The sequence below is a fragment of the Triturus cristatus genome, chromosome 6, assembly GCF_964204655.1.
Source record: "Triturus cristatus chromosome 6, aTriCri1.1, whole genome shotgun sequence".
Lineage (NCBI taxonomy): Eukaryota > Metazoa > Chordata > Amphibia > Caudata > Salamandridae > Triturus > Triturus cristatus.
The window spans coordinates 997,650,953-997,663,644 of record NC_140589.1 but is presented as its reverse complement, the minus strand read 5'-3'; the positions used below and the strand labels follow the sequence as shown (position 1 = coordinate 997,663,644).

Below are 12,692 nucleotides of genomic sequence, written 5' to 3'. Positions count from 1 at the left end.
CTATTTTGTTCCATTCAATATTCATTTAACTATGTCATAACTCACAGCTTACCGAAAATGCCATGAACTCGCCTACCTCATTTGAACACTTGTTATGAGACTCTGCCTAGAGTTGCAGGAGCTAGCTAATATAACGAGAATAATCAGGTACTCTTTGCCAAGTTTTACACAAAACGTTTGATTTATTTTCCCCCCAAAATTAAACATGAATCTATATATAGGTAAATATAATACACATAAAGCAAAAGTACATTGTAGTATCACTTTTCAAGGCTATGGGTGCAATCACAATAGAATAGATAGTTCTGTAGATTTTAACACAGCCTATTCCAGAGCTTTGCTTTCACATGGTATTCTATAGGTATTTACCCAGTCGTAACTCACCAGCGGTCAGGAAAAGCATGATGTCTGTTTGGTGACAACATTCATTGTGTGTTTCCTTTACTAGCCAACCACAAAGCAGTTAAAAATACATACACTTCTCATTTTTGTCAAGCATTATTTACCTACCACACCTTACTAACTTTCATTTAGGTGTTGTTGTTTTTTTTTTAAGGCCTGGTGGACAAAGTTCTTTTGTGCAAAGAAATCCTCAGCACACGTCATAGGTGTATCAACAATTCGTTAAGTGCACGATGTAAGCACACATTTTACACAAGTTATTTCAATTCTTATTTTCTTTCTTTATTATTTTGGTCTTGCTTCAGACAGCCAGGACGTGTTTCGTCGCTTACAAAGGGAAATCGTCCCGCGACTTTCTCAAGGCTATGTCCTTTTTGATAAAGACCTTTCTTTTGTGGTGATATTTCCAACCCACAAAGGGATTCAGTATCTTTCGACGTTTGGGACGAGGCCGTCGGACTCACAAGCTCAAGAATTGGGGGCAAAATAGGATCCCTCAGATGCATGGACTGCCTTATTGACATCTCTCAAGATACTGAATTCCTTTGCGGGTTGGAAATATCACCACAAAAGAAAGGTCTTTATCAAAAAGGACATAGCCTTCAGAAAGTCGTGGGATGATTTCCCTTTGTAAGCGACGAAACACGTGTTGGCTGTCTGAAGCAAGACCAAAAGAATAAAGAAAGAAAATAGGAATTGAAATAACTTGTGTATAATGTGTGCTTACGTCATGCACTTAACAAATTGTTGATACACCTATGACGTGTGCTGAGGATTTCTTTGTATATTTTGTTGGCTTTGGCAGCTATTTTGGGGAGGTTGGTTGTTCTCCTCACCTTACAGCACCGTTATCCAAATAAGTGGTTTTATGTACAAATACTTGTGTTATTCTCCTGAGTGGTGCCAATATACCTAAGCATTACACCACTGTTCATTAGTAGTTGCAAAGTTCTTTTGTGGTTGCAATCCCTGTTATTCACAAAATCATAGGGTTTGAAAGGGCTACTTTATTACAAAAGCCATTTCATGAGCGGAAGATTCTTTCACCGTTCTAATGCCTGTCCTTCCTGTTAGGCTGTTGGCTACAGCTCATCCATCGCCAAGGTCTAGTGCTGGGAAACCCCCTTTTTTGGGGCAACAATGCGCTTTATAAGTCCCCTTAATATAACTCATGAAAGGAGTTTTGCAATCCTTTGCAAACTGCAAATAGGAGGAGGTGTGAAAGGGACATCCCCCACCTACTTCTGATTCTGAAAGGCATGCATTAATGGTCTATGACTGCAATTGTAGTTGCAAACCCTTGATGAGTTACTGACCCTGAGTTGAGGTGGTAGCTGATCTGCAAGGGTGAAGGGGTCCCTTAAGAATCACTCCCCCATGGTAATTGTGTTGGGAGCCCCGAGGGGAGAAGGCAGCAGCCTGGTCTCCCATGAAATGCATCGCTGCTTTATTCAAGGAACACAGGCTGCTTTAAAAATATATTTCCAGTTCTTAATGTAGCCATAGGGATGGTGGTCTTCTGACCCTTACCGGGCACCATCCCTGTGATTGCAGCCAATCACAATGGGTCGCGCATTGCGATCTGCTTGATGAATATTATTTGGGCTGGTCATTATGTGGCCTCCTCGGATTCGGTATTTTGTGAACCAACCTATTAGTACATAGGTTAGTTTACAAAATATTACTAGACTCACAAAAAGTTGCGTGCACAGGACACAAACACTTTTTGTGAAAGACGTATCACAATAAAATGGAAGTGCCGACTACATCGTAGGTGCAAGAGTGTTTTTATGTACATTGCTAGATGCCTACAATGCAATTGTAATCAATGTGTACAATGAAAGAATGTATAATTGCGAGGTGTCTGCGATCTACTCCAAATGTATAGCAGCAAGGCTGATTATTCGAGCCCTAGACATGAAAAAGGAGTGTCCCACGAGGATGCATACCTCTCTGCAGATAACGAGGGTCAGTCGTCCATTTTACAATTTCATTGTCTTGATTAGTTTGAATAAGTGAAGAAAGCGCACTTCCTGTTTTAAAGATATGTTAAATAAATGTAAATCCAGTATTTGTAAAGCGCAAACAATTACCCGAAGGCGTCAAGGGCCATCGGGAAGATTAAGTGAGCTATTGCCCAGAGTCACATGGTGCTGGGCTGACCTGCCGCCGGTGATCGAACCCTGAGCCCCCGTGTTCCGGCATCAGTCGCCCCGGCCGCTGTGCCATACCTCTTACGATGTTGAGATGTGCATCAGTGTGGAGGGATGAGTGAGACTATGACATTCGTTAAAAGACTGTTTTTGCGACAGAGAACAATGTCATGGCCTTGTATCAATATACAAACTTTCCCGAAATATTTCCAGTGTATTTATATAGACGCACAACCATTGTGGAGGCAAATCATTCTGTGTTCAAGGCCCTAAGCTTGAGAAAGATCTACTGTTGGATCTAAGGTGCGTTGAGGGTCTTCTCCTCTTAAAGTGAAAGCTAAAAATGCATCTTTTTGTGAATCCTCTGTATGCTTTACCTTGTCTGGAGTGCCAGTCTGCCCTCCACTCCATTTCCTAGTTCTTTACACCATTGTGGCCGTGGGTGTAGGAGTGCTTAGTAATTAAATTAAAAAAAAACATAAAAACACAAGTTCATATTTATTCTTGTCAGTATCCCACATATGAGAAAACTGAATGGTCCCTTTTGTTATACATTGTAGGTGTGAGTTATGCTTGTAGTACGCTGCCTTGCTCTTGATTGCCATGAGTATGCCTGGTGTACCTACAAGTCCTAACAAAGTCTAATAACTTTGGCTTGAATTAGTCAACACAATAAGGCGCCTTTGTGAAGCACGAATCCTTTCCCCTAGGGCTATGTTGATACATTTGTCTTAAAGTTGGCTGATGCCCTACATTCATTATCCTCTTGTGCCCCACCCAGTTTCCTTACCTTAAATCCAACCATATTGTCAGTTACTCTGAGGGAATTCCAGCAAGGCAGATTTAAGTCAATTGGTTTCGGAGCTTCTAACATTATATGCAATAATGGCCTCATATATTTTATCATCTATGACTGCAGGAAAATGGATACTTCTGTATTCTCAGTATTGTAACTCCAGTACATTTACCTTTAGCGTATTTGTGTAATTCCCTTAGTCACCAACATAGCAGACTAACAACACCTTTAACAGATGGACACATTTGTATGTCCAATGCGTGCAGAAAGTAATCGAGTTATTAGCCAGTTTATTGAGAATAGTAGCAAGTTTGACACAAAATTCAGTGCTTAAAGTAATTCAATAAATGAAGTCTGCTGTGTTCCCTCTGACTTAATTAAGCATTATTAATTATAATTTTGCCAGTCATATTCCAGTCCTTTTTATTATCTACATTTTTTACCCTTGGGCAAATTGCTCCATCATATATTTCTTTCTCCCATTTACTGATTAGTATGGGTTGTTTTTTTGTGATAGTTTCTTACAATAAGTGGCCCCCGGACTCCACAGCACAGCAATTTGATGTTGACAGCTGACACTAAAACTACACATTTTCCATGGGATGCTTGATAAGGAAATTCATTTTACCTTGATTTCTAGATCTACATGCACCTCATGTGAAGCAGATGATGGGACGTGTTTTTCTCTATGAGATGATTTGTCTGTCCAGGTCTTTTTGTGCAAGACCATTTCTATCCAGTCTTTGAATAGTGAATGTCAAATCCCTTCTCCAATAAGAAGTCCACAGCTCAATCCTTTTACTATTAACACCCTCTTGATTGCACATTAACAGGTTGTTATAACACTTGTGACATTCTAAACAATTGTCTGCTGCCTTTGGCTAAGTTCACACTAAACAAATACCACAATTCCACACACACACATACATGTATACATGATAGATTCCATAGATTGCCACTGTTGTATTAAAACAGTTACATTTCTGAACAATAGAAATTAACCTAAACGTCTAACAAAGCTTATCACTTTTGTATATGTCCATGTCAAAGTTCAACATTTGTATTGAAAGCATGGTTTCCTAATATGCCCCTGGTCCTCTGCACCTCTTCACCTTTTACTCACGATACTCATACAGCGTGATCGTGGTAGGTGACATCAACCTCACTGTTAAGTTAGCACAAGGCACCCATGAACCAGAACTTAATAATACATTAGTAATCTTCAAATGAGCCTAACAAATCACTTAAAAGATATTTCTCCTTGTTTAGCCTCTCTGTGGTAGTCATACCATTTTGGTGCAATCCCAGGCTTACTACCCTAAATTAATCTGAGATTGTGTCAAATTCCATGGGTGGATGCATGAGAATGCCCATGCTCCACCTTTGGAATGCCTACCATTAGGAAATGTAACAACGCAAAAGAAGCCACTGCATTGCATTACATTTTTTTAGAAAGTCATGCAAGCCGATGCAATTAGCCTCTTGCGTTGCTTTGTAAATACCATTTAAGAACTTGTGCTGCCTTTCAATCACTTGTGTCATGCAACAACAACACAAGTCCTTAATAGATCTGGCACTGAATGTTGAGACTTCACAGGATTCCACCTGTCACTTCTACTGGTGTAAGAAAGTTTATCTCGGTCTAGAACCGTGACATGCAAAATTTGTGTACAATTGAGCACACTGTTTATCAACTTCATTTGAACACGCAAAGGACAAAGGGGCAGAAGTACTGTCCTTTTTATGGTTAAAGTTTGAAAACGCAAACCAGAGTTTTCCTATGTTTCAATACTATTTTACAAGTCTGTTAAGTTTTGCTGGCTCCTAAAATGGGATTAAGTCTAGATACCAACTCAGTATTTGGAACAATTGTGTTTTCATGTCCCGTCCATATATATCATTTGGATCCAATGTATCAATGGTTTGTGACCCTAATCCCAGTTGCAAATTATTGAAACGCTGCCCCAAAATGGAGTGGTAGCTCATCTGCAAAAGTTCATGGGTGACTTGTGGAAAATGTTTCTGTAAAAGTAGGCAGTAGTCCTAGGGACAGTAGCTTACTCTCCTAGACATTTTTTAAATGGGAAAACATTTTTTTCCAAAAAAGTGGTCGTATTTCCTTTAAGGAAATCAGGCTGCTTAAAAAAGGTTTCTTTATTTAAATACAATCACAGGCATTTGTAGACCACCACCTTTGTGACTGTATCCAATTCGACTGAGTCACAATTTGCGACCCACTTGATAAATACTAATTATGTGTGTTGGATTGCGGTACACTTCAGTTCCAAACTGACCTCTTAGTATATAGGTTGGTTCGCAACATTCAGTACTATTCAACCAATGTGATAATGCAACTGGCCAAAAGTTCCTGCCATTCATTTCCTCATCCTCTTTATTGCCAGTTCAGCAATGGCTGCCTGGGTTATCTACTGTCAGATTTAATCAACATTGGTGCCTCATACTAAGGAACAGAGTTTTACCTTGGATTTTACCATAGACTTAACATTTTCTCTCAGGAAATGTCAATAGTTAAAAAGAATTGTAATTGTACATCCCATCAAAGATCTGAAAACAGCTGTCCAGGCATTTTCCATATCAGTCCTGGATAATATGAGTGCTCTACTCAGATGGAGTTAGTCCTTGTCCACTTTAAATGAGCTGCTGTATTCCTTCATCAGGCTGGTCATAGATATTCACTACCCCACTGCAATCCCTCTTGGTAGGCTGGGTTATCTGGCTCAACAATGGTTGTCTCTGGAGAGCAGCAGTTCTCATTCTTTGCTAGATATAAAATACTTCACAAATGAAAGGTCTTGGCTCAAGTTTCTACTGGGGTCTGCAATCACATAGTAGAGCTCCCTTCTGGCGAAGCACATTCTGCCTGTTTTCATTTTAGGATGCTGTTGAAATTTCATCTTTTTCACTTAACATGCACAGTAATTGAATTGTTTATGTATGTGCTGTGCAATTTATAATGACTATTATCATTATTATTTTTTAATTATTATTCTCTGTTTTGTTTCTTTACTCACAATTTTGTAATTTTGTAAAGAGCTCTGGTTCCTTTGATATGGAATGGGCTTTTCATTTATTTTAAATTTAAATAAAATAGATTAGGGCCTGTGAAACTCTAAAAAATCTGTCATTTAAAAAATTTGTCTTGGTACTGACTGGCTAGCTAATTTAAGCACTGAAAATTAAAGTTGAGATTTTATCTTGTACTGATAGCTTTCTTATTTTAATCTTTATTCACTGGGTCGTTCCTCATAATCACATGAATTAATTCTACTGCAATTAGGAACAGCTTAGGATGAGTAGTGGAACAAATTTATAAGTCTTTTATACATCCATAGTAGTTAGATAAAAAGTTAGTTCATACTCTACATATAGAGTGCTGGAGCTGTATTTAAATCAGTTGCCTCGAGTAAAGAGCATACCCTACTTCTTCATGACAACACTTAGATGCGCTTTTCAACACAAATGTCTTTGGTATATGTTTAAAATAGGATTGTATAGTTTGCTCCAGATTCTAAACTGAAAATTCCACTTACTAATTTTTTGCTTGACTTAGCCCTCTCTTCAATGTCACCCACAAACTTTTTGCTTTCATCCCTCCCGTTTCCTGAACCCCGCTGTAGTTGGCCTTTGGGTCTTTGTGCATTATTGCACTATTAACCAGCACTAACGTTCTTGTGCTCACTCCTTAAAACATGATAACATTGGACTACACTTAATTGGCACATTCCATTTATTTGTAAGTCTCTAGTAAAGTGGTGCAACATGTGCTCAGGCCCTGTACATTAAATGCTACTAGTTGGCCTGCATTACTTGTTGTGGCAACACACTTAAGTAGCCTTTTAAACATGTCTCAGGCCTACCATTGGAGAATGGGTGCAGTTTTAAAATGCCAATTCGACCTGGCAAAACCTACCTTTTTTTATTCCAAACCTCCCTTTTGAATAGATATAAGTGACCCCCTAAGGTATGCCCTCAAGAGCCCATAGGGCAGGGGTGAGTGTACTGGGTGGACATGTACTTTTATTTTTTATATGTCCTGGTAGTGAAAAGCTTCCAAATTCATTTATCACTACTGTGAGGTCTACCTCTCCCATAAGATAACAATGGGTAACCTTATTACATGTAATATGTGACAACGTTTGTTTGGGTACTGCTAGAAATATCATGTTTGTTCTCTAAAGAATTGTAATTTAACATCCTCTGTAATGTTAAAGTCAAATTTTAGGTCACAATTCTGACAAAGGCCACATTTAGAAAGGTGGCATTTTCTTGTCCTAACCATTTAGTGCCCACAGTCTGTGTCATGGGTCCCATGACTGTGATTAGAGTGACAGCTGAACTTTGTGTATTTCTCCCAGACATTAAGAATAAAGAGGACGTGGCATGGGCCATCCTGCCAGGATGGGAGGGGCGGAGCTGTTCCCTGCCCCACTTACATTCCAAAGGAGCTTCCTCAGCGCACTCACAAAGAAATTCATACACCTTTTTTGTCACCCCAGACCTCTCGGACCCTGGAATTCGAGGAAGGGAATTCCAGTACCCTCTGTGGGGGTAAAACACCAGAACTGTCTTCCAGTTCGAAACTGCCACCAGGTATAAAATTAGATATAAAATTAGGACCCTCAGACACACTTTTCAGTTCACTCCTGGACCTGCAGAGGAGCAGAAGGACTGCCTTGTACTTCAGAGGCCTACTATGCTGTTTGAGGATTGATTTATACCTCAGAGGACTGCCCTGCTGCTACCAAAGGACTTCCCTGCTGCTTGAGGCCTGCATTGTACCTTCAGAGGACTGCCCTGTTGCTTGAGGTCTGCCTGGCTGCTTGATCCCAGGACTACCAGAGTGACTCAATGGATCAGTTGGCTGACCACCTGTTTGGAGCTACAGAGAACAAACGTTCCAGATGCCTACCTGAAACTGCCCAGCTCAACTGTTGCAACTGGACCTGCAACTGGGTCTGTCTGGACCTAAAAGAACCTTGCTGGCACATGTTGGAGTCAGTTCCTGAACCCAAGAGGTACCTCTTCAGGTCCTGGAACCTTGGCTGGCATCAGTTGAGCTCCTTCTGTTAAATCCCTCAGTTTTGAACTCTGTGCGCCAAACTTTGAGAAGGTATCTTTGTCAACGGGACTAACCAGTTCCCTGCATCTGGCCAACATTCCAATACAGTCAGCCTGATCTTGTTTATTTGTTCCAGGCTAACGTGACAATTAGCTCTTTCTGCTTCTTGGCACTATTTTTACTTGAACTTTTAAAATTGCACATCGCCGGTTCTGCTGATTGGATTTAATTAGTATTGGTGTCTACTTATTTATTACATTTTACTCTTTTTTTCTAAATTGGCGTGAAAGTGTTCTTGTGGTGTTTTTCACTTTATTACAGTTTGTGTGCTTCATAAATATTTAACACACCACCTCTAAGTTAAGCCTAACTGTTTTTGTTCAAAGCTACCATAGTGTTAAGCACAGGCTAATTTAGTGACTTTTGTGGATCACTCTAACAAGGATTGTGGTTGTGTCTTGAGAAGGGTTTTCACACACACAAAAAACCCAATTTCTTTCAATGTTTAAGAGTGCAAAATATTCCGTCTGCTTGGTTTATAAGAAATATATTTCTGAAGGAACCTCTGCTGATATTGAGCCGTATGAATATTTATACAAATGGCTGCCGATTCTCAAATATTCTTCTGTGACGAATTCTAGACAGCACCCCTAAATTTCAGTAGCAAGCCAAAAGTAAACCAGGAGTAGTCCTGGTTTACTCCAGACATTCATGAGCTACCCAAGAGGACAGCAAGAATAAATCACACCTACTAATGCATCAGTTGTTAGTGAGTCAGACTCTTAGCCAGCTAAGTAAAATACATGTGGGAACTAAGCAACTTAAAATAATAAAGTTGTTATCTATTTATTACAGGTACATTTAAAGATTCTCTTCATGATCAAGTAAAAAATATTTTTCCAAAGTTTTCTGGAACATCGGCGTAGAGGTTCCATTTGCATAACTACTGTTGTGAATGTCAATAGCCATGTTTTTTTGTGGCCGGGAACTCTCCATTATATAGAATGAACCGCAATTTTGCAGGATAAAAAGAATATAGGCATGAGGGATTGGATGGGCACTCTTACTCCTGGTTACACTGTTGAGATACTGTGGTTTGAAAAAAAAAATTGCTATGATTTTAAAAGATGCTAGTGTAAAATTCTTATTATCTGTACATAGTGACATCCATTTTATTTATGCATTGTGTAATATCTTTTTTAACTTTCCTAATAAGAAATAATGGCTACATTACCCCTTCTGCCCATTTCTATTTAACTTGTCCACTGAATTGATCAAACACATTTTCGTTAATATTTTACCCACTAATGAATCCTTCCTGAGCATTATGTTTACTGAAAGGTAGGATTTCCTGCTCATGTTTGCTTGCTCTTTCCCAAGATAAGATCTGAATCCCCCTCTTGTTTTAGATTTAAAAACACGTAACTCATATCAGAAGCTTGCTATTAACACTCTGCAACATAGTATTAAATAGAAAATAAGAAGTGTACTCATCAGAGGATTTAACTTCTTAAATTGTTCTGCTCTTATAGAGTCAGGTCCTACATGATTCCTGTTAGCCACACTGTTAATGACTCCATTGATCTCTAAGTCCAGAGGCCTCTGAGGGGGTAGTTTAAGCTGAAATCTTTTGAAATATAAATAACTATTTATTCCCCTTTTCCTGAAATCCAAAATGCAATCTTTAAAAACATACTGAAGCGAGTAACAAACCCATTATTATTAAAAGTGGCAACTGGTAACAAGGTTCTATATTACTTTAACCAAGACAAAGGGCCTGATTTAGAGTTTGGCAGCTGGTACCCTATCCACCAAGGCTAGGGCCAACCTGATCATCAGCTTCCCATTGGTGGTGTCTCCATTATATGTAAAGTCCTCCACCATCGGAGACAGACTACGTACCACCTAGCTATACATCCTTCTGGTATGTTTCAAGGAATACTAGCCTATCACTGCTTTTACTAGATTTATAAAACTTCTAAACACCTGCTAAATACTTACCTATTCATTTTTGCAAACAAAAAATCCCAGAACTTTTCCTGTTTTGTGTCGTTGATATGCATGAGGTGCTTCAGCCCGCTTGGGACCAATGCTACAATCCTATACTGGATTCCTGAAGTCTTGTATTCACCTTCTTCATCTCTCTGATTTTCCCTACATTGGTTCTCTTACTTCTTGCATCTACTTGTATAATAAAATCAACGATAAAAGCTTTATATATGCCTCAGAAAATTCCTGGAGTTTTATCTAGTGTATTTAGTTAGCAGAAGCTCAATACATTGAGTTTTGCAATAAGAAAATAATCCGGGGACAGAACAGAATCATTCAAAGTGTGTTACTTGTATCACATACTTCCCTCTTTTGATGGTTTTATACAGAATTCAATGTAAATGTGTCTCTGGCTGCTTCTGTCAAGTATCAAAATAACTTAAAACCCCAAACCATAAGCTTTTAGGTTACATTTTCATGAACATATTTAAGTGTGTCCTAAACACACATTCATTAGCAGGGGTGACACTATCGCCTGGGGTGCACAGTCAGTACATTTATGACAGACACAAGTAATGGTATTCAGTGGTATAACGTGAAGTCTTCGGCAAAACATATAAAAGGTTTACGTCTCCATCATTCCAGTAATCCGTATATTAGCAGTGACAAAAGGGCAACGTTCAAAAAATGCACATTGTTTAGTTTCTGATGCGTTACATTCTGCTACGTCTTTGTCAAAGTAGTATACATGAAAGCCCTTTTTAACAAGGTATATATTCACAAGAAATAACAGTCAAGAAACAAGAAAAGCATAACATAACTTTGAACATATATAATACACAGGAGCCATTAGAGCCTTTGTATGTTATGGTTTTATTAGGCTACATTTAAAAATGCATTTTTGTTAGTCTAATAACGTTGGTGATATTTGACGAATGTTCCAAACATTTCCCAAAAAAGTTCAGCTCTTTAATTTCCTCATGGAAAGTTTTATGCAGAAAACTCACTTTTTTGCACTTAGTTTCTACTCATCTTGGTACCTAAATAAGGGAGCCCTTGTTTTTAATTCAGAAAAACATGCAGAGAGAAGTGTATTATTTAGGGCTGTGATTGTTTTTCTGCCCGACTGTGAGTGATGGCCTAGTGAAGGAGGATTGCACAATTTTTTTTTAAATTAAAATATTTGTAATTGTGGTGTGCACTGTCATGATTAACTGGGATGAAGGGTCACATTTCCTAACTAAATCGAAGTTATCAACAAGAATCAGCATTTGTTCCTTGCCTTTGTTGTCAGCACTGTAATGTTTTGTTTGTTTAGATAATTTAGGATAAGATAAACGTGTTTTATTTGAAAAGTGTTTATCCAAAAACCTCCAAATACAATACAGATTAACACTAGCCCTGATTAAGTAGCACTGTGAGCTCAATCTCTCTAAAAATAAGTCGATAAGTCAATGTTTTATACGTGGTGTCAAGAATAATAGATGTCTTTCCACTCTGTGCTCCAACAGGTTGGGGAATAGAATGCCATTTGATGGAGATAATGAAGCTGATCAGTCTCCAGGTTCACTGAAAGCTGACGCAGATATTTTGCAAAATACTTTGCCAGAAAATGATAAACTATATCTTGACATGACAAGACCAATAGGCAGGTGCGTATTTTGACACACCACAATGTGATATATGATTTTCTATGTAAGCAGGCTATCTATCTATCTATCTATCTATCTATCTATCTATCTATCTATCTATCTATCTACCTACCTATCTATCTACCTACCTATCTATCTATCTATCTATCTATCTATCTATCTATCTATCTATCTATCTATCTATCTATCTTAAGCTATCTGTCTCTGTTTATCTTTTTACCTATCTCTCAATCATTCAATTGATATATATGTGTCTGTATTTATATTCAAAGTCATTCATTCATAATGCACTATCATATCTATCCATCCTTCCATCCATCCGTCCATCCATCCTCTAAACCCGGCTGTTGATCTATTCCAAATCTCAGTTGCCATTGTACCCAGAACTATAGATACAATAGAATAAGGGGCCGCATTATAGATGCAGCTTATTACCCTACATTGCTCTAGGTGCACCTTATTAAAGGTGCGCCCAGCAAAATGATGGGAAATGCTCTGCATTATAGGGAATGCGCTGCCCTGAGGGCAGCGCATTCATGGGAAAACCGGTGCGGCTGCAATCAGCCGCTCCGTGTTTTCACATTGCAGACGGCAACCCACCTTCACTTTTGATGGGGATT

General features: G+C 38.7%; 1 protein-coding gene across 1 annotated transcript in view; it reads left to right on the top strand.

The window, feature by feature from the left end:
- The window catches only part of LOC146820909 (VIP peptides-like), a 44,791-nt gene that overhangs the window by 3,206 nt on the left and 28,893 nt on the right, over positions 1–12,692 (top strand). The window contains exon 3 of the mRNA XM_085611787.1: positions 11,932–12,072. Coding sequence (XP_085467913.1) covers positions 11,932–12,072 — 141 coding nt within the window. The remainder of the gene's footprint in view (positions 1–11,931; positions 12,073–12,692) is intronic.